The sequence below is a fragment of the Orbicella franksi genome, chromosome 12 (genome assembly GCF_964199315.1).
Source record: "Orbicella franksi chromosome 12, jaOrbFran1.1, whole genome shotgun sequence".
Taxonomy (NCBI): domain Eukaryota; kingdom Metazoa; phylum Cnidaria; class Anthozoa; order Scleractinia; family Merulinidae; genus Orbicella; species Orbicella franksi.
The window spans coordinates 8,477,081-8,500,261 of NC_138156.1; the positions used below are offsets into that span (position 1 = coordinate 8,477,081).

The 23,181-nt window shown below is 36.2% G+C and overlaps 2 protein-coding genes across 4 annotated transcripts in view; both read left to right on the forward strand.

Moving 5' to 3' along the window:
- Window positions 1–319: 319 nt before the first annotated feature.
- Window positions 320–15,621, forward strand: LOC145462800 (uncharacterized). Of its 2 annotated transcripts, none has more exons than XM_081446414.1 (15): window positions 320–627; window positions 1,927–2,922; window positions 3,945–3,980; window positions 4,128–4,392; window positions 5,390–5,586; window positions 6,591–7,261; window positions 8,366–8,423; window positions 10,049–10,189; window positions 10,473–10,587; window positions 10,977–11,019; window positions 13,592–13,667; window positions 13,798–13,869; window positions 13,999–14,090; window positions 14,313–14,403; window positions 14,650–15,621. In XM_081446414.1, exons 2-15 carry the CDS (start codon window positions 2,146–2,148, stop codon window positions 14,686–14,688), a joined length of 2,673 nt encoding a protein of 890 aa, XP_081302540.1. In that variant the 5' UTR covers window positions 320–627; window positions 1,927–2,145; the 3' UTR covers window positions 14,689–15,621. The 2 variants fall into 2 exon arrangements, with proteins under 2 accessions (XP_081302540.1, XP_081302541.1); XM_081446415.1 differs by having other exon boundaries at window positions 321–627; window positions 10,488–10,587.
- A 95-nt stretch (window positions 15,622–15,716) lies between these two features.
- The window catches only part of LOC145462798 (unconventional myosin-Ic-like), a 44,171-nt gene continuing 36,706 nt past the window's right edge, over window positions 15,717–23,181 (forward strand). Inside the window, exons 1-3 of one of the 2 annotated variants that reach the window (XM_081446407.1) lie at window positions 15,717–18,319; window positions 18,603–18,744; window positions 19,139–19,254. In XM_081446407.1, the coding sequence (XP_081302533.1) occupies window positions 18,619–18,744; window positions 19,139–19,254 (242 nt within the window). In that variant the 5' untranslated portion in view covers window positions 15,717–18,319; window positions 18,603–18,618. The other variant, XM_081446408.1, reaches the window with a different exon arrangement.

Here is a 23,181-nt window from a genome sequence, read left to right on the forward strand (position 1 = left end):
GTAACAACGCATTTGGATGCTCTTCAATAGACGTCTTCATTTGTTCATACATGTGAGCTATTTGCGTGTTTGCCAGGGACCGCCAACCCTCAAAAGGACCCCTCTTCTCTATGTGCCATTCCTTTACCAAAGTCCACTGTTCCGGCAGAGGATTGTTTACCTGAATCAACGTGTTAACATTGATGTTAGCTTGGGAAGGAGAACTCTTCGTTGATGACATATCGCTTACTCGTTCGAAATGATCAGTTTTTCCTTTCCCGGCGTTCACGCAAGCATCTTTGCTTTGGCACCACTATGTTAATTTTGACACTTTTCGGTTGTCACGACAACGTGCAGCGCGGGGTCTGGAACGTGGATTTATCCTGGAAGACGATGCCTTTGTTCTAAGAGCGCTTCTGATTGGCCAACAGGTTGTACGGATAGAAACGGCAAACAATGCGTGACTGACTTTTCACTGTGGCGACGAAATAACATTTGCTTTATTGCTGTGAAGCTTAGCGGATCATACTGTCGGAGATTTGTCTAAATCCGCTTATTCTTGGCCCGAAATGATGTCAACATGGGGTAGAAGCTTCAAAGCATCGACTAGACGTTACATTCCATTGCTTCGAAGCGAGCGGAGAACAGGTTTGTAAAATCCTCTTTGTTAGTCATTTTTTCGTGTCTTGTTGTCAGATGTTTGACTTTTTACCGTTATTTTTGTTGTTTAATAGTAACTATTCGTCTTTGCAAGGGAAAGAGCAGCTTATCTTGACTGATGCTATCTACATTTTCAGTTTACCCGTATGAACTCTCGTTCATGAATGATCTCCTTTGCTCCGAATAACTTTCGACATAAACCTTGGGTGTATGAAAAGCTTTTATACAAAACGATAGACCTTGTAAATAAAGCATATTCACTTGGGACGATGAGAAAATAATGCGAGTTAACTACTATGACGAAAATTCTTTTCTATTCTGTGTTCCAGAGTTATAATTACTAAACCAAAATGAAATTAATACACTGCAGTATGACAAAGGATGCAGAAGACATGCACATGTAACTTATACGCTCTTTGAAATCAAGCTTTTTTTTCGATTTCACAGCGAAGAGTTATGCATGGAAATTGTTATGACGACACATTCTGCTCTGCAGCTGTTGTTGGTGTGTCATAATAATTTATTTTACTGTATTAAAAATTCCTCATTTATTTGATTCGACTTCCAAGACAATGACAAGAATGCTTGTAGTCTTCACTCATTCTTTTGAACACGGAGTTTTAATAAGGTCCAGTGAAGTGCAATTTACTCCTTAAACAAAGTTTGCTGGTATGAGGTTTGAATACAACAATAGCAGCTAATAATTATGAAGTCAACTGAACATTGTTAGTAAATGTGCATGTCTCACATTGAAACTTTTAATTCCAGGAGCAAATAAAAACTTACACATCACTGAAGTTTGTTTTTAAGGGTACTAGCGTCTATTTGAGGCAGGAAGTTTGTTTGAATATGGCCTTGTGAAACTAATAATTAATTGTCGTCAATCAGTCAGGGACCACCAGCAAGAGTCCTTATTTTAATTTATTTTACTTTAGTAAATTGGTCACTCTATCAAAATGTTTAAAGGGGTTATGTGCAGACCTATCTGCAAAATTGCTAGGCAAAAATTGACTGTAAAAATAGAAGAGCTGGTAATAAGAGAATTTACCCTACAGCTGTGTAATTTTAGTTGCTAGAACTAAACCATGAATTTCGTTCAGAGCATTAGCCCTAAAATGTTTATACTTGTCAATTTGGGGGTCACATGAGGGAAAGACATAATTGAGACCTCCCGATTAGATCACTATTGAAGAAGAAATTTGAACTGCATATGATGAACTCTATATAATTCTTTTAAGAACTGAATGAATAAAAAGTTTTATCTCATGGTAATCCTCTTTTGGTTAGGTTACTCTGAAGTCAACCTGTGATGATGAGCGGATATCGCATTTAGTGTCTGGAAGATGTGGACAGACCTTGGATTTCTTGTAGAACATTTGATGCCATAATATTTTCAATATTTGAGCAGTGGTTATTTGATAATTTTAACTACTCAACAACAAGTGTTAGGTTGCTTGGTTTGATTTACTTTACCAAAGAAGAACTGCATTCATTTGGCAAATCAGTATGGCCCATGATCAACATCTCTTATGGACAACCAAAGGATCAAAGGCTTCTACAAAAGACCCTCATTTAGATCCTTTTTCACTTTATGATTTCTTCAGCAATGCAAATGCTGCCAGGCTTCGGCAAGGCAGGCCTATTCAGCGTATTAAGAGTACTGCTCCAAGAATTGGTCGAAGACATGTTGATGGCAAAGATAGTGTTACTGGAAGTCATTTAGGGAGCCATGCATCTTTGAGAAATCCATCACCGACCCCAGCAACGTCACGCCCATTATCGTCAAGGAGTGGAAGAAGTTCACTGAGCTCATTTCAAAAGTCTAAACCAGGACCTAGCACGTCCCCTACGTCATTATATCTTGGACTTCACAAAGCAAGATGCAAATCGGCTCCCCTGAGGCCAGCGGATTATTACCTTCCTCAGAAACCTAAAAGTGGGATTTCACGTGGGGGTTCAGCAGCCTTATCTGTCCGAAGTGCTCCAAAACGTGCATGGCAGAACAGGATAAGTTCTGCAAAAAGTCAGCATTCTCTTTTATCTCGAGAAGAAGTGGAGAAGCGACATAAAGAACGCTGTAAATCTGCTCCACTTCCATACGATTTTAGTGCAATTGAGGTTGTGAACTCTGTTCCTGAACATGGTTCTGATATACAGAGATTAAAAGCCTTTACACGTCCTTTAACCTGTATGCCAGATGTTATTCAGAATGTACTGTCACACAATGGTTTAAGACATTGCTGTTCTGCCTATCAGCCTAGACCAAAGTCATCGTCTTGTTCGGTATGCAACAATAATCAAGCTACACCCATTTCTCATCCCAATCTCTTTTAGGCACAAGTAACTTACCTTATACACTTAATCCCTGTTTCAAGAATGTTGAGAGGAAAACATCATTGCCAGCAGGCTATTCCATGGTCAAATACATTTTTGTATTCTTGGTATTGGACTGGAACAAGCTTGCAATGGAGGCTCATGCGGGGAATATCGTTAAAAAGTGATAAATGTCATTTGCGTTTGAAAAGACTCCCCATGTTAGTCACGGTAGCAGCTAGTTTCAGTCCAATACCAAGAATACGAAAACAGTCTAGTTTGCCATGTTAATTCATTCAAAATTGTACTTGATTCCATAAATAAAAAATTATGTGTTATCTGCATTCCCCTTGAAAAACCTCCAAGATCTTTTAGGATCTTTACAGGTCAAAGAGTCACCTGCTAAAGATCCTTCCAGATAAGGATCTTTCAAGGATTCACAGTTCTTTTACTTAAAGATCTCTTGAAGGTCTAATAAGATATCTTTGGTACATGTATAATGAAGATCTTTCATCTCTATGTGTTGGAAAAGATCATTGCAATGATCTTTAATTTGACAGGATCCTTTAATATCATCAACATTTTGTTAAGGATTTCATTAGGATCTTAAAATCATTCTCTGTAGGATCTCGCAAGTTCTTTAAGAATCCTTGCACATTGCTTCCTGAGAGAGTTTTTTTGTTAGAAATAATTAAAAAGTGTTGCAGTACGCTTGCTTCTTGACTGTTGAAACACCATTTTTTTTAAAAGTAGTATTCATTGAATATGCATGGCCAATATTGGCCAATCAAGGCCAAGTTGCAAAGTTACAGTAAACATTAATTTAAAGCAAAAATGATCAGAAATTAATTTGTTACATGTATATAGCTCTCACTTTTTTCAACATTGAGATCAGGTCTTGTTTTCTAATGCTGTGCATGTAAATTACACTGTTTATCAGCTGTTTTCTGATTGTTGTCGCTGACTGCATTTGACCTTTTTTTTATTGACAGAGACAACAGTTTTGGCCTGTTTCAAGACCTGCAGTGGTAAGCTTGCCAAAAGTCAACTTTTTTTATTACCTTGCATTTACATGTAGCATTCAGTCAAAATTGTCACAACAAAAATTCAGGTGGATTCACAACAGACCACAGAAGATTACTGCTAATTCTTTTTAAATTTTATGTTCTTTTCAGTTCCACAGAGGAGATGTTCCTAAATACCTTCACTTTGTGAAGCCAGCTGGGTTTTGGATACGAGGTGCAGAGATTCATTCACGGACAGGTCACGATGACAATCTCTCTGTCCCTGATGAGCACCAGGATGTTTTGGCCAAAACAGATTTTCCATTGTATGGAGACGATGACATAGGGGAGACAGTGCTGTATGAAGAACAATTTATAATACCTGCCACACCCTCTGAGGCATCTTTATCAGACAGAGAATACTCACCAGAAGAAGGTACAATAATAGAGTGAAGCTCTTTGGGTGTAACATAACTGCAGCAGAAATTCTCATGCACTCATTGGTTAATTTTCATTGTCAATAAGCAGACAGACACATGGATTTATAATTGATGCGATGTATCAACAAGTGAGAGTGGACAATTTGACAATCTGTTATTGTAAAAAACAAATTGACGTCAGTTTTTAATGCGTCTGTCCTGTTATTGACAACAAATTTTGTCATTATAACATTTTCAAAGTACAGTGCACTGTAGTCTGCTGATCCACTTGGCTATAACCTTGTGGATCCACAGCTACTTTGACAATGTTATGATGAAATTCATGATCAATAACAGGACAGATGCATGAAAAACTGATGTCAATTTGTTAAATAGACAGGGAATGCTTCTTCTTGCACACAACTGGGAGCCCGATGCTATGCTAAACTACCCAGCCTGACCTTTACATTTAACACTTGTAACCATTACCTGTTCATTACATTAGAGCCAAAAAATGACTTACATAAACAAGAACAGAGATGAGAATAAACCAGGGGAATGAAGTACACATGAAAAAAAAAAAACAGTTGCATGTCATGCGATCGCTGATGGCAACGAACAAACTCTGCCTTGAATCAAGCCATGTGGTCTAAATCCACCTCACACTAGAACCCAAAATCCTGGGAGTGTACAAGAAAAACATTTCCTACAATGTACTTCATTTTTCGGAAAAACCACACTTACATCAGTTAGTGCAGATTACATAAAATTTTTGACTCAACATATTCCTACATGCTCCGACTGCATGGGACAAATCATGCAATATGCCACACACTTGCTTACAGGTGTATGATCACACGTAATTGCATGTGGCTTGACCTTAACAAAGAACATTATAATTCTATAGTACAGGCAGTAGAATTATGAATAATACTATATTAAAATATGATATATAAGAATGTGAAATATAATAGTAAGAATTATTTTGAATGAACGTTTGTGAACCATGTACAGATGAAGGAATACAAGCTGAAGAGGAGGATTTGGATGCCAACCCCGTTGAAGATCTTGTTAATAAATATTTAGACGAAGGAGAAGGAGAAAAAGAAGAAGATCAGTCTAATAATCATGTGATACCTGATGTAGCCGCACCTGAATCAAAGGAAAAAGAACAAGAAGCAGATGACAAGACCCCAGAACCTGTTGAACAGGTGGGAACCAATTTATTCTAACTTCTGTTAACCTTTGTGGAGGCATGGTGCCCTCATGGTTAGTGCATTTGCCTCTGAATCAAGCAGCCCTGGCTGGGGATATGAACAAGACACTTCACTCCTACAGTGCCTTTCTCCACTCAGTAATCACTTAGTGGCTGCCATGGTTAAGTTATTTCCTTCATTGGCAAGCTTAACATGGACATTGTACCATTATTTGCTCCAGCTGTATATAAACTGATTTTGATCAGAAAGGAATAATTATAGTAATATTTTAAGTGTAGACATCATGATAGATGCGAATGCAGCCATAATACTACTGGAAAAACGACCTGAAAAAACTATCAGGCCTTGAATGGGATTTGAACCGACAACTTTTGCAATACTGGCGCAATGCTCTCCCAACTGAGCTATCAAAGCCATGTGAGAGTGGTTGTCTGTGGGTTGGCCCTTTATGTTGTTCAGTGGACATAAGACTCGGCTCTCAAGTAATGTAAATCCATAGTAATAGATGTCCAACAGTAGCAATTAAATGTAGACATGATGATAGATGCAAATGCAGCCATAACACTACTGGAAAAAAGGCTTTGAACCTGAAGAAGAACAAACAAAATGTTGCATGGAAATATAAAATTTATATATTAAAGTCATGTATTCTCAAATAATCATTTTCCAAATCAGTGATAGAAATCATTAATTATTTAGCCACGAACATTTCACAAGTATTTGACAATTGTTTGCTTTTGTATAAATTTAACTCATGAACGTACGGTTGGGAATCCTTCTGCAATAGAGGACCAGACTGTCAACATCAAGAATTTGCGAACGGGACTTTGGGCGTGATGCTCAACGAGTTTGCCTTTGAATTCTAAAGGTCTCTGAAGAGTCTCTTGGCTGAGACGAAACGCCGCGTCAGACTAGCCACGAACATTTCACAAGTATTTGACAATTGTTTGCTTTTGTATAAATCATTAATTACCAAAACTATTTTTCTTGAACTGCAGGCATTTGAAATTATCATAACTAAATTGGAACCTCATCCAGATCAGAATCCACCACCTGAAGAAGAACAAACAGAGGTTACAAATGAGGAACCTGTCAGTGATTTACAAATCGTTGTTCCTGAAATGCCACAATGGGCAGCCAAAGGAGAGGAAGAGGAAAACATTGATGATGCACAAGAACAGAATGTTGTTCCAGAACCTGCTGAGGAACCTGTACATGACGAAGTGGAACCAGTGAAAGAGGAAGAAGAGAAGCCAGCACCAGAAGAGGTTTCCAAGAAGAGTGAGGTTGAAGAGCCAAAGATGCAGACACATCAAGTCAAATTTTCAGATTCTCTTATTCTAACAAGTTTCAAATCACCACCACCTTTAGAAGAAAAGAAGGAGCAACCTCCAATCAAACCAATTTTAAAGCCTGCTGCGGGCAAGGCAGAATCTCCGCCACCTAAGCGTGAAGAGCCTAAAGTGATACCAACCCCACAGAAAAAAGTGACACCAGTTTTGGAGCACAAAGTGGCAGGTAAACAACCACTGGTTAAACCGTCACCTGTGAGGCCAGTGAAAGTGGTGGATGACATAAAAACAGAAGAGAAAGAAGACGAGAAACAGCCTGAAGAGGCAAAGATGCCAGAAGAAAAAACACAAGAACCTCCTAAACTAGAGCCTGAAACGTAAGTCTAGAATATTTTGTTTTTTCTCTACTTAAAATGTGCATGATTTAATCAAGTCTGTGACAGAGGATGCTAAAGACTTTACACAGTTCATAGCTCACTATTATTTTGGAAGTACATGTGGCTTCTTAGTATTGAGATTTTGATGTTGTCTATGGCTGGCCCTTGTTTGAGGGGAGGGGAGATAAGACTTATAATTATGGTGCTGCTCTTTAATATATTTCACAGGTGCAACATATATTCTTGAAAATTTCATTGGGAAATTGTTAGCACATGTAAGAATAATCAAAGACACTGAAAGTCTATAATTTTTAAGGAATTGCATCATTAAAATTAATATTACTGGTTAAAATCATCAGACACTAAGAGGGTGTCTGAAAGCTCACTGGGAGCTGCAAGTGAGCGCGAAATGAATTTTTGGGCATTGGCTTGTGCATACGTTCTCCTACCAGCTGCTTTCCCTCAAGCCTCCTTTGCATGCTATAGCTGTTTTTGATACCATCATTAGCAACTTACATGCAGAACCACCCACAATATAAAGGCAATGATGATGATAATTTTGCCCCGTAATGTAAGTGTTATCTGAGAATATTTTGACTGACTTAAAGCAATGAAGAACTCTACAGTTATTGTACAATTTTAAAAACTGTTTGGTATTGCTGGTAACAGGTAGGCATACACAAGGGATGGTCAATTATAGTGAACAAGAAATCCTTAAGGCTAGAGAGAGAGAGAGTTAAAGGATGAAAATACATTGGACAAAAACATTTTTCTTCAAAATGTCTCTGACTATCATGAACATACATTCAAAAGAGTAGAGGAATCAAATAAATGCATGTCAAAGGCAACATCATCTGCTTACAAACAAACAATCTTTTTAACTCATGATGATTGGAGGGAGGTTTAAATGTGATGAGAGCACAAGAGTAATAAGTCAGTTGCGATTGGGGAAATGAAAACTTTAACAGATGACCTCAGGTCCTCAAATAATTCTTCCTGCATGCAGTGTACTAATCCTTTGGTGATCTGGACAAAGGAGTTTACGCCCTATTCCCTAAATGGCTCCACTAGCAAAATTTGACATTTAAACTTCTTTCTTTCTAGCTTACCCAAGCCAGAGTACATAAGGGCATCAGGTGCTTACAGGATGTATGACCCAAAGGTTTGTTTGTATTCTTGTGTTTACTGCAAATTTAGGGTTTTAATCTCAGAAATGTTGTATTCAATAACTGCTTAAAATGTTCCTGTAAGATAATTAGACACTGTTCTTACTAGCTGGAAAGTGGATCAGTTCTTTTGATTCATACTATACACAAATAAATATAAGTTACTCCAGCCCTGCTGTGCCTTATATTTTACTGTTACTAGTATTTATATTATATTTTTTTTAAAAAATTATTTTCCTGCAGTACATTTGTCATGCAAAAATGTCAACACCACCAAATTTGAAAACTCTTGAAATGCCTCAGGGGAACCTATTATTCTTAAAAATCTTCATATTCTCTTGTCTCATCATCGTATCAGGAATTATATATAAAACAAAGGTGATGACACTGAAGTTAATATTTAATATGTTTTATTTTTTAGATGTTATAAAATTTCCAACATCTTTACTTCATTAGCAAGATAAAATATTTTTTTCACCAATATTTTTTTCATCATTTCTAATGTGGCAATTGAGATATTTTATAAAGAGCCCAAGATTGAGTTTTGGGATGCAAATGAATGAATTTGTAAAAACTTTGCATTTTTTGAAAACAATTAGCCTCAGGGGGAATCATTGAGTTATGAAAAATAAATATAAACTCATCTCTTTTAAGAATTTAAAACTGCTTATCTTCATGTACTGATATATTACAAAATTTTATTGGGCATTTCAAGTTGTTTGTACAGTCCAAATAAGAGAGAGAAAACTTGCAGAATTTCCAAATAATCCTTTCTCCTTATTAAAATATTTGCGCTTAATAAAATTACCGTATCATAATATTAATGATTTTTTTCTACCCCAATTATCCAGCCACCTGCCTGTTATTACCATACCACCCAAGGCATAATTGCCTGAAACAACATCTTTACTTTCAGTTCCATTTTGTTTACGTTTGTTGGTGTTTTGACATACAATTTTTAAACCCTAGTAGTTTTGACATAAAATCAACCTGGAACAATTCAAATCCATATCTTGTTGTAAGTTTCAAGTTTCAAGTTAATTTTGTTTTTGCTATTCTCACATTGTTTATTATAAGTATGGCTTGCTGTTAATTTGTAACATGACCTTACAGTTAGCTAACTAGAAAACAAGAAGCACTGTTAGGTTACATGTTATAACATGGAAGTGCAGAGACCAACTTTTTTCTGTATGGGCTATTCCAGATCTGAAAATTGTCGTCCCTAGCATACAGTATGTCAAGTTTCTCTTCCACAAGAGACACTTAAGTTAAGAAAAATTCTCAAGATGAAGGTTTGCAGAATTAAAATGAGTAGAGATGAGTTTGGCATATTGCAAAGTTAAAATTGATTTGTTTCCCTAAACTTGGAGCCACCGCCATTGCTTTGTGTTGTTGTTGTTTTTTTTTGTCTGAGCAAGTTTCGGTGGGATATTGATGTATTCATTTGACAAGCCAGGACAGTTGATTTTGGTGAAGTGCTAGCAGACTTCCATGTTCAGTATGTGTGACAGAGTTGAAATTACAAACTCCTACCAACATGTACAGACAGGAATCAGCTTTTTTTGCTTCAAGTTCCTGATGTTTTGATGGTATGATTAATTGAAATATTTTTTCTCCATAGGACCTACTTGAGTACCGGTTGGAGCAAAAGCGAGAGTCATTTAAGCCAGTGAAGGGTTCATTGACCTCCACAAAAATGCCTTTCTTTGTACCATCCGCAGAGAGTACAGAAGTTATGACATCCATTCTTGATGCACAGAAGGTATTATTCAAATCCCGGATTCCAAGTTTGATTCAGGATTTAAAAACTCAGATTTCATACTAATGCTTGGAAGAAAATCATTGTAAAAAAGAAAGTAACTAAATTTAACATGCTGTAATTAATGCAAAGTCCTTCAAAGGAGGGAGTCTTTGAGGTTGTATTATATCTTATGGTTCATTTTCTCTCAGTGGGGCTAAACCAGTAATGGCAAAATAAACCCAATGCTTCATTGTCAGTTGTCAACTGTTGTATACTAGCTTGACATAAACTAAGAGTTATTTACCCTCCCTTTTTTCAGCAAAGGAGAGAAGGCATGAAGCCATGGCTTCAGGGCAGACTGGCACTTTCACAACAGACCAGTCGGTTTGAACTTCCCATGGATGTCAAGTTGCTTGCAGGTAAAAAAATACTTTTTTAATTACCAATTTTTTTATCAATTTGAAGTTGTATAAGGTATATATTTCTTTTATGATCACCTTGTGCATTTGACAGATACATGTATCTTGAGAAACACTGTTGTTGGTGTCTGGCGTAAATGTTCACAACCCGAGCAGTGATTGTCTACAGAAGATAATCAGTAGCCCTAAGAATCGGATTGTTGTTGATGACTAACACTGTGATGACCTAAGCTGCAGATTATCTAAACATTAGCCACTATAAATAGTCTCTAGTTTCACGAGGACAATCTTGCTTTAGACAAACAAGATTGTCAGTTGACTTGGACCAGGGTGCAAATATTGACTTTAGATGAAGTACTTAACGTAGTATATTTTTTCTTCTTTTAAAGATATGACACCCATGGAATATTTGACGAAGTACTGCATCATCAGGTAGGTCTTTGTCTTTTCCAATCAGTCAAATAAGATAAACGAGAGGCCATTCAAATTTATTATTATATGGATTGTGGTTGTAGCCCATATAATGCACGCTCTGATTGGCTAATTCTAGGGCACTATTCTAAAACATAGGCACGCAAGGCGTGCAAGAGTTATTTTTTTTGTGAACTATAAGTCTCGGAGATAGGAGCATTCGTGGAACTGTTTACAGTAATGATTTGGTTGATTTGACAAGTTTTTTTGGTTGCGATGTACAGCAAGAAAGAAACTGGGAGTTTATGAAGTACATACGATGTTACATCGGTAATGGTAAGATAACTAAATAGTAAGCCCTAAAATGTTTGACTGAACAAACTACAGTAATCTGACACGTCTCCAGATGTAGATACCATCTTATTTTCTAACAGGCAATTTTATTCGTTCTTTGATACAACCCACACTGTGATTGGTCTGACAGGCGCACATGCATAACTCCCTCACTCACCGATCACGTAGCCCTTCCCCCGGGGGGGGACTCCCTTATATGGGCTATATAGGTCTGTGCGGCCCCGAAGGGTATGGTTTTTCAGCCGTTTTGGTCATAAATAGGGTATCGATTTTAGCTGATTTTGGTCATTTTGGTCATAAATTGGGTACGGTTTTTGCACTCTAGCCTTGATATGGGTATGCTTTAAGAAGAAGCCACTTTTTCATCATTATCGAAAAGAAAATCAACAAAAGCCCTTCACAAATTTATATGTTTACGGTAATTTAACATTGGTTTGAACTAGGGAGCTAATTATAATGCAGGTCTGAAACAGGGTTTTGATTTGAGGGTCAGGTCATAAATAGGGTTTCGAATTTTTGGTCAGGTCATAAATAGGGTAAGGAATATCGCAGATTTTGGTCATAAATAGGGTAAGGGTTTTGGGAAGCGGGCCGCACACCCCCAACCAATTTTTCTGGGAGTACCCCCTCGGGAGCCCTTCCAGCCCCTAAGAGGAATTTTTGCTTAAAAATACTCAAGTTAAGAGAACTTTTCGCATTTTATACGAGTCTTAAGTTTACCCTTTTTACACAACACAACGCAACAACACTACTTCACCGAAAATTGAAAGAAAGAGAAAAAACCTCTCTGACAAGTTGATTTAATTAAATTGCACTTTAACTTGGTGCCACACAGTCTTCAAAGAACATTTGAACAGTTTTCATACTTTTTACCTTTAAAAATATCGGACTGAAAAGAATGTCATAAAATATCCATCAAATAAAAATATTAAACTGCTACTGCAGAGACGTAAAAACACTCTAGGAATGAAAACTTCTTTTTTGTTTAATATCCTGGGAACAATAGCCGATAACTTGTAAGCTCTAGTTGAATTTACTCCCACATGAAAAACAAAAGTGTCGAGTTGCCATTTGTAACTAAAAATAGCAAACATCTCGTGGGAACAAGTGGTGATGATTCGTCAGCTCTAATTGAATTTACCACCTTCTGAAAAACAAGAGTGTCAAATTACCCATTGTAACTAAAAAATAAAAATATCTTGTTATATTTGCATGCAATAAGAACAAAACAATCAGTATCAGCACTTACTATTGTAAACGTTAGAACTGCTTCAAATCTAAATAGTCTCGTCTCCTCTAAAACTTGTCCTAAGAACTAGAAGCGACGATTTGTGACCTCTAATTGAATTAACTCCTTGTGAAAAACAAAAGTATCAAGTTACCCTTTGTAATTAAAAATAAAAATATCTCGTGCCATTTGCCTACTACTAACTCATGAACTGCTTCAAAACTCAAGACTCATCTCGTTCATAACTAGCCACCATTACACTGAAAATTATGCACTCTAAAACAACCCAATGTACGTAACTGTCACACTCCCCTCCAAACCGGACTAAAAATCACAAACCGGCAACATACACGTCACTCTTTATTTTTCAATTACCAAAGTCCTTGTGTTTATACATACCTTGTGTTTCTCATGTACCATTTACCTTTACAACAAGAAATTTGATTGGCTGTTCATAGTAGATCCAATCTGATTGGTGTGACATACATACATCTCTTACTCACTCACTCACTCACTCACTCACTCACTCACTCACTCACTCACTCACTCACTCACTCACTCACTCACTCACTCACTCACTCACTCACTCACTCACTCACTCACTCACTCACTCACTCACTCACTCACTCACTCACTCACTCACTCACTCACTCACTCACTCACTCACTCACTCACTCACTCACTCACTCACTCACCCATTGACCCGTCCATAACATACCCGACGCGCCGACTAAGAGGTATTTTTTTTTACAAAAAAATAACTCAAAAACAAAGCAGAAATCCATTATCACAAACAACATATTAACCTTGGATGTGTCTTTATGGGAAAATCTCAAACCTCGGCCTTGTTGTATTGACCTTGTTATCGCCCTGTCAACATGGCAGGGTCTCGGTTTGAGATTTTCCTGTAAGGACCTCTTTCTTGGTTAATAAGTAATCATTAAGTACCTATTTAAAGAAACGTTTTGAATAATGAAGGTAATATTAACATGTTTACATGTTGATATATAGTACAAGGAGAAAGGCACTTTACAAGCACATATTTCAGAAGGTGGATAAAGACCGAGATAACTTAATAACCTTTAAGGTATGCATTCTTCACATTGTCATGTGTCATTGTCTGTTAGGAAATGTGTGTTAAAAACCAAAAAAACCCTTGTTAGAGTTAGCTTGGAAGTTGTATCAAGACTTACTCTATTATCTTAATTTGATCAAAGGAAATAGACAGAGCATTAAAGGAAATTCATGTGGACTACATATCAACAGAACAAGTCAAGAAATTAATAGAGGTTTGTGAGACTTTCGTTGATTCTTTCCTGTACTGAAGCACTGAAGGGTAAATTAATAGTTATGGCATAGGCATATTTTCTTATTGGTATTAGTCGAGATGATTAACCCGTTTGGTGTCTCTATTACAGATGGTTGAAGGACATGAGAAGTCTACTTTTAACCTAGTAAAATTTTCGGCAATTGCTGCATTTTCTGAAAGATTGCTCTTCTCAGAAACTCAGTAAGTGGATGCTTACATTGCTACTTTCTTTACAAGTAACAAACATGGAAATAAAATTTTGGATAACCGTCAAACGTGTTTAATCTAGAAAATGAACTGAAGCTGGATTCTGACTTAGGTTTCCAGTTCACTGTGCCCTATTTTGTTAACCACTGTACAAAACTGATTAAGGAAACCTGCTTGAATTGCTGAAACTTACAGAGTGACTCCTTTGTATTCTAGAATCACAGAAAAGAACAATGTCTACAGCTCGAAGGAAATTATAGAGGAAGCAGACTTCTGTGGTTTGAAATTTAAACTGAGTGGATTTTCCGTAAGTTGATTATTAATTTTACTGACTGTTGATTCTTTCATAAGTGGACACCTACGGGCAAAAATAGACGTCATTACATGTGTCTTCCCTAGAAGGTTGAAAATGAGACGTATTGTTTGAGAGACCTGTTTTTCTGGTTTTAAATTCTAACCTGTATTATTGCTTCCCATAATTGACTGTCACTAATAATAATAATAATAATAATAATATAAATAATATTATATTGCTACATTTGTATTTTTCCAGGTTAACCCAACAGTGAGAAAGATTTTAGAAGTGCTTTAAAGGAATATTATTTTGTAAATATTTATAAAAATAAATTGTTGCACTGTATTTACAAACAACTAAAAAGATGTCATTTATATTTATCTAAAAGAAGTAAAATTTTATATTATGAACTGTACATTGTATTTAAAATGGTTTAAAATGGAATTTAAGCAGTGTAAGTTTACTACTCTGTAAACTGATGTTTTATAACAAATTGACACCATTTTGACATTTTAAAAAATTCTTAGTAACATTTCATTTATATTGCACTGAACGTTATTTACACTTGCAAACATTTAAAAGATAATGTTAATACAGAGATTTGTTTCCTATGGTACCTCTGGAAATAATCAATTCTATACAAAGCAATAAGGGAAATAAAATGTGCCAGTGCTCATTAGATGAACTGCAAAAGGACTAATTACAAGTGAAATAGAGATTCTGCACATTATCGGTCGGGTTGTCACAAACTTTAAAGCAGTTGGCTTTATCATTGGTGTAAGTCGCTGACCTTGCCATCTTTTTCCAGAGAATCTGAGGAATGGCTCTGCAGAGTAGTTAGGTGATATCTTGACGTAAATGGTAATAAATATTATTTCTCACTTTTCACTAATCTGAATAAATGACACAGTCATACTCTGTAATGAGATCACTGTCCGGTAGAGTAGATAGAAACTTAAGTTGAAAATTTTATTCATGAAAAGTAACTGTCTGTTATTTCTGTAAGTGCTCCAGGTTAGCAATATTTTTATTTTAGTTTCATAGACAGCTTGTTCTGAACATTTTTATACTGTACCAGAATTTTTATGTTCAGGAAAATACATACAGTATTTGGTAAATCATTATCTAATGATAGTTGTAGTGCTGATTTTTTATTAAATAATATATTCTAGAATTTATTTTTATTTTGCATCATTTCAGGTTACAATAAATTAGCTTATTTCACAGTTGTTATCCATTGTTCTCACTGATCTTTCTAAAACCCCAGTCTTTCGGCCACCTACATATTTTGAAGATTTAAGATTACTAAGTTTTAGTTACAATGCTTCATATGTGTTTGTTGTGTCCTATTCCACATGGAGAAGTATAGCTGGTTTTCACATGATGTCCCTAAAATTCGAGCTACAAAACTATTGATCTTCCTGAGATTTTACTTTAATGATATATAAGAACAGCTGAAAACTAATATTCATACAAATTTTCACTCCGAATAGGTTCTTGGTTTTGTGATATGCTGCGCTTGAATTTCTAAGCTTTTGCGTGACGCAGCATTTACATGACGGCCTAGAGAGTTCTCATGATAGTTAAAAAGTGACTTATTTCGGGGAACTTGGCTATCTGAACAGTTCATGTCTTAGAAAGAGTATTATTTTAATGTTTTAGTTCCTCGAGGGATAAGTTCACGCTTTTGTAGCAAAACTCAGTGACAGATGTTTCTGTTGGTTTCTGGCCGCCATGTTGGTGCCCATACAGATGGGCACCAGCATTGCATCTCCATACAAATCTCTATAAATTTGGGTAAAACATTTCTCTCGCATGAGAAAAATTGCTGTGACCAGAATTTTGGTGAGAGTCTTTGCATATTTACCTTCCTTCATTTCCCAGATTCTGGACTTCACCTATTGCTGGTTTTGATTTTGATTTTGATTTTGATCTATTTTGAATTGCATGACACTGAAAACCAGCAATTCTTGAAGTGTAAAATTTGCCACTTTAGTTTGTAACTAAGAAACACTTACTCTGAAATGTTAGATGTCTTCTTGGCATCAGGGCATGAAAAGATCTGACATTTGAGGCTAAAAGAAACCTCTGAGACTAGAGTTGTCAATTTACCTAAAATTAAGAAAGGTTTACAGGGCCATCTGTAAAATGTCATTAATGGAGCATGACACCCTGTTATGCCACGACACAAAGTGACTTGTATGGCATCCAAGGTTAAAACAATGTAGCAACTTAGTAGTGGACACAGCGTGACCAAGTGGTTTAAGGGTGCTGGTTCCTGGTTCAAATCCTCCACCCTAATACTATCTAGATTTGTTCTTGGTAGTCCTGAGTTCAACTTCTCAACTGCATTGTGTAAATAGCAAACTGGTTAGCCTCCCATCAGTTGGAAATCTTAATAGTTTGCTAGTCCACAATTAACACACCAGTGCGAAATTCATTTGACTTATTAAATAAAGTTATTTATAAATTTATTTGTTGACAACTTAGTAAATCATTGTCATCAGTCTTTTCATCACCATCACCGTCATCACTATCATCATCATTATCATCACAACTTCTTACACTCCGTGCCACATTGCCAAATTTCATTGTCATCACACAGACCAGTTGTCTCGATCTATTCCTACCACATACATTTTCAAATAATTTTCCAGACTCCACTTTCAGTGTTTTCTTTTCTTGTTTAGCACATATTCAGGTAATCTTCACACTAATTTCTCTTTTCTTGAAATCTAAAGACTGCGTTGTCACCACATCCATGGGCTCAGTTTACTGTAAACATGTAAGCCGCACTATGTCCACAAAATACCATGTTATTGAATCTTTTTAACAATCAAGTCTTCCATACTGCTTGACAACACATTAGTTTTTGATCTCTTATGCAGTGGTGATCGCGACTTGTTAAAGAACATGTTTGATATTGTCTCACCGTAAATATTCCACGCTATACCGATGAAAATAATGTTTAATACCGTACAAACCATCAAGAACCACGACAAACGAATTTGCCAGTCGTCGTTTCGCCAAAGATCAACGACGTCCTCCTTCAAACCGTTCAGTTTCTCTGTTGCGTTTGAGAAAAGATATGCAGGATCAAGCACAATGCTCCAAGAGGCAATCCACGGCTCCAGGTGTCGAATGTATTCCATTTTACATTCCACTATGATACTTCTTGCTTTTCGGCCATGTTTATTTTTTGTAAGCAGTCCCAGATCTTTATCGGTCGCAAATATATTGGTGGCATGGGGAATAGCCGCAAGAATCAGGGTATGGGAGGGGAAGGTTGGGGTAGAAATTAGAAAAAAAATGTACTCTCCATAAATATGATTTATCTGAGCTGCATTTGATGGACTATGTCTACTGGGAAATTTCCAATGAAATTTAAATAATAAATATAGAAATCGCAGGAAAAATTCTGCACTTTCTTATTTATAAACACTGTGCTGATAGCAAACCAGAGAATGCTGACGATTACTCTTAGCTCCAGTTCGTTTAATGCCAGACTTTCTTTTTTATATTTTTACGTATTTTGTTCCAAAACTTTATTGCGAGCTTGTAACGGGACAAAATAACCGAAAATAAGCACCACCGCCCGACACGCCCAGCTTTGATGAACACCCTAAAATGCCGAGACCCTGCGTGATGTTCAAACCCAGACAACGAGAGAAGATGAAACTACTATGCATGGTTATATTCAAGAAAGCGGAACAGGAATAACCATATAAAGCAGGTTCTACTCGTACCGGAAATATTGTCTTCAGCCACGTGAAATGTGATTGGTTGAACCTCCAGCGGTAATATTAGAAATATTAAACAGTGGGGTTAACAAGGCCTAGGCCAGACAAATATTGCTTTCACTGTAATAAACTTGCCTCTACGCGTCTCCATTTAAGGAAGAAAAGCCTTGCAAACAACCGCAAAGTCGGTAGGGAAAACCAGAATATTGGTGCCATTTTAAGTGATATTAGTGATAATTTTCATGCGGCTGCTAGCGCCTAGACGTTCCCGGTGAGTTGTGGACTGGTCGCCAAACACTATTCGAGGAGAGTTGTTTGGAGGGATTTTTGACCTTTCGCTACTTGTAATTGAATATTGTGGATGGAAAACATGGCATTCTTGCCTTGTTAATTGTATTCCTTTGTAGTTTATTGACCAACCGTAACTTGGACGTATTTTTTGCCACTGTTCGTTTTACTTGCATGACACAGGCTGTGACGAGTAGCCATGGAGAGCGATCTGCAGGCTAGGGATCGAATTGGAGTGCAAGATTTCGTTCTTCTCGAGGACTTTAGAAGCGAAGATGCTTTCCTGGAAAATTTGCGGAAGCGCTACAACTCTGGCTTGATTTATGTAAGTATAAAGAGTGCAATAAATTTAGCAGAAACTTAACTGCAAGCTACTACAGTATCTTCATAAGTCTATGCACTTGACTTCACTGTTCACTTTCGACTAGTTAACTTGCCTATTAATCAATCACCCAGTGCGATTTTTGTTCAATCTTGCTTGTTAGCGGTGGGTGCTATTGGTTAGTTGTAAGGTGATATCCACCTTACTCTTAATCCTCATGTCTAAATTTGAAAAGTCTTAATTTTTTTCTTATATCCCTGCCAGAGCTGAAGTTATTCTTAACGCTTTCATGCTGTGTAAACACAATCTCAAAGTTTAGACTTGTAAATTAGCCATTCTTATAAGATTATGCCGTTTACATATTTATTCTCTATCGGTATGTTATTGTTTTGAACAGACCTACATTGGCACCGTGGTCGTTTCAGTGAATCCATACAAGACTCTTCCGATTTACAATCAAGATGTTATCGAGAAATATCGGGGTGAAAATCTATATGAACTCCCACCTCATATGTGAGTACAGTAGTCTTTTTGTTGTTGTTTGTAGTTTCTTTAATATAAATATTTAACAAAGAGAAATCACAGAATACTCGTCCGTGAGCTTCATTAAATTGCTGAAGTAGTTAAATTAATGAGGCGTTCATGATCACAAAGCTTATCATTACATTTGAATTTAAAATGTATAAATTATTAAAATTACTTTATAGGTGAAAACATGCAACAAGTTATCAAAGAGTTTTATGCTCAAAATATATAATATACTGTAAAGGCAGTATTTCTTGTAATTAAGATGTCAAATTATCAAATAGCTGTTCAAATTTTTGTGTAGCTTATTTAACAGTTCAAGAATTTAAAATATTTTTAATTGTTTAACACCCATTTTAATATTAATTACAGCCACGTTTGGCTTGAGGTTAAAGTGGCTCCCTCAGTAAACTGGTAAAAAAAAAATTATCAATAAAAAGGTTAATTCTTGGTTACCATTACTGTGTTTGGGCTTGACCTATACAGAAAAATAAGCAATAAATATCAGCTTTATGGTTTGTGGTGGCTCACAAAATTTGGTGTCTTAGACTAGGCCTCCATTAGCTACTTTAATTTTATTCTTACTATTTAATTTTTTTTTTTCATTTGCTCTGTTTGTATATTTAAGGTTTTTTTCTATAATAATGTATGTATATTTTTTATCCTACCAGGGATTGTAATAAAATAAATAAGTAAATAAAAAACATTTATAGAGGAACCTAATTAAAGGAAAAATAATATTCTTGAGCCAATAAACACTTGGTGGGGAAATACTCACTGATTTTGTTTCTGAACAAAATCTGCTCTGAAAAGCAAACAGTGTTCTGTATGCGAGGGTAAAGGAATGCTGTGATCTTTGTTCAAAGAACCGTAAAATTATATCCCACAAAAGATATTAATATCAGACAACATCAATATGAGGCTTAATATTGCTTGATATTTAATATTTGTATACTGCTCTTATGAAGCTGTTTTAAACTGCAAATACATGTATGTATGGGATGTGAATGAAGATGAGGGTTCAAAAACCTTTAGAATTTCAGAGGGAGGGGGTCTTCATAATCCTACTGGAACAGAAATTCTGAGGGGATGGGGGTTAAAACAAAAAACTCTCTGTAGGGGAAAGGTTATTTTCTGGAACTACACATTCCAATTCATTATTATTTACCTTCCAGTTTATTATTATTTTTTAATTTATCTCTTGCCAAACTAACGTCATGATAAATAGACAGCTCTACAAGGATGAGCCCTTTCTTTCATAAACAACTGAGCTCCGGTGGCCCAAAGGGCCGCCAAGCAGAGCACCATAACTATAGGAACAGAACCACATGTATGCATAGAAATAGAAAACCATGCAACTTTTTTTTCATGGTCAACATGGTTAGCGACATGGATCACACATGCGTGCACCCTACTACAAAGAAAACCAACTATGTCACCTAACATGGCGGCCATAATCCAGCTAATAGGTCTACCCAAGTGTGCAGCCTTAGTTTACAGTGTACATCTTTGACATGGGACATTCATGTTATGGTCAATTGACAACTGTCAAAAGAAGGTATCTACTGATCGGTATCACCTGACCATATCACAGGCTCAGGTTTAGACCACATGGAGGTCACAAGATTTGGTAACACTTACTGCTGACCAGGTACTTGTTTTCAGTTGGATCGTAGGCTCAAGCCTGGTTGATTTCTGTACTCAGGAGCTCAGCTTCTAGGCTTGGCTAAATTTATGTATTATATATTTATAGCTACTCAGACAAGAAACAGGCAATTGAAAGTAATCAACCCATTGGGCTGACAGTTAAGGCCCAACCAAACTGTAATTATCAATAATAAGATGTTTCTAGTGACTGCCATGATATTAAATTGAGTTGCTTACATTATATTGTAAAATAAATTCTAACAGTGGTAACTCCATTGATAACAAATTCATGGGGCTTATAATTAGACAATTACCCTTAAATTTTAGACTGGCTACAAGCAATATTCTTAATTAATTAATAAACACTAGCCAAGGGTGGAGTTTTGTCATCTTTCACATGGACCGGTAATAATAATCAACAAGCCAATCGAGTATGCCTTGTGCACCTATCTTTTTGTTAAGCTTTGGTGAAAGATGATTGTTTTCATTATAATTGCTGGCTAATAAACTTTTGAGTTTGTACTCATGTGGGAAGCACCTGTAAATTTGAGTCAAATAACTTATCCAGTTCAATACAAGAGAGAGACACTGAGAGTAATTAGTGTCTTGTTCAAGAACACAACGCAATGCCCCCAGTATGGCTAGAACCCTGGATCTGGAGTCCATTGTGCTAATTATTGGTCCATGGGGTCTTCCACAATATGGCTACAAATTAATTATAAGAATGCCTGTCTTACTGCTGACCTCCCTGAAAACAAAAATCAGGGAGGGCAGCTGTAACACAGGCTTATAATTTCAGGAAAAAAGTCAAAAAGCCAAAAAGTCAATTTTGTTGACAATGGATTTTAAATTGGCAATGATTAGGGTTAATCCTGCTTTCAGTGGGGTTTTGAGTAGGATTGTTAAAAGTAGGTGACAGTCAGTAAATTTCTATCTAATTTGTACTCTTGGCAAGGTTATACTCTGCTCAGCTTAATTTTTGTCTGATTTTATAAGAAAATATGGCAATATCATCACTGTCTGCTGGTAACAAAGAAGATTACGTTAAAACTTTGGGACAACCCTGGTTCAAGTATTTTGCATTTTGTGCTGACAGAACTGAGGAAATGAGTTACTGAACCTTGCTGAAATGTACTGGAAGAATCCTTGAATAACCTTTGAAATAATAGGTTTGATGACTGTATGGATAATGTTATACATGCCAGAACTTTGCCCCCACTGGCTAGGGTTAGTTATGAGGTGACCAAGTTGTAACACACATGTATGAGTCTCTAAACTAGAGAGTGCATGATAGTCAGTTGTTAGCTAGCTACGGTAACACAATGAGCCTGTGATGTAAATTTACAAAGAAGAACAAACAAGCCACTAAAGAACATTTTGGAAATGTGGAGAGAATGCCAACATTTCTGGTATTGAACATTTCATGCTATAAATAAGATACTGGAAGATGACTGAGAAAGTCATACAGTATGCAAGATATTGTACACGAAGTCAGTATACAAGATACTGGAAGATGATGACTGAGAAAAAATAACTTGGTCTGACTCTTTGCAGGCATGATAATTTGAATTTTATTGCAGCTAAAATTTGTTGCAACTAGATTATTAGCTTTTCTTACTTATGACATGCTTCTATGTTTTAAAAACTTTTCTAAACAGCTTCACTCTTAGTAATTAGATATTAAATGTGTCACTGTTCACTTCTGATGGATTATCTGGAGGTGTTGTAACTTGGGCAAGAAAGGGTATATACACCCATTATTACTTATTAATACATGTTTTCTTCTTTGACAATGGTTTTAACTCAAGACTGATACTTTTGATGACTCATTAACAATTCTGACTATTATTGTCTCATTTACATGTACTGCTACAGTATCTCTTGAATCAGATAATTTATTCCATGTTTGTTTGTAGTTGTGATTAGTTCTTTTGTTCCCTCATTGTTAAGTCTGAGAAATGCTATCAGTGGAATGAAAAGTGCTTCACATTTACATTTGAAAGCATTAATTAGATAGTAAAAAATAAAACTTACTTAAAACTTACTTTTTGAAACTCAACTTTTTGAAGTACATTGTTTATTATGTATCTATTTGATACATACACAAATCACAAGTATAGGGAAATCAATTTTATTCTTATGCCTTGCAGCTTAAAACAACATGCTTTTTGCACACTTGATTGACATTGCTGTGACTCAGCATGTTTCTTTTTCATACAGTTGATATTGCATCAGAAATAAAAGTCCAGAATTTTCTTGTGTAAATTC

Excerpts from the sequence above, each read along its gene's own strand:
- LOC145462800 (XM_081446414.1), top strand. The coding sequence starts at position 2,146 with ATGGCCCATGATCAACATCTCTTATGGACAACCAAAGGATCAAAGGCT. Across the intron at positions 3,981-4,127 it reads CTGTTTCAAGACCTGCAGTG|TTCCACAGAGGAGATGTTCC; the intron begins GTAAGCTTGCCA and ends TGTTCTTTTCAG. Across the intron at positions 11,020-13,591 it reads ACGAAGTACTGCATCATCAG|TACAAGGAGAAAGGCACTTT; the intron begins GTAGGTCTTTGT and ends GTTGATATATAG.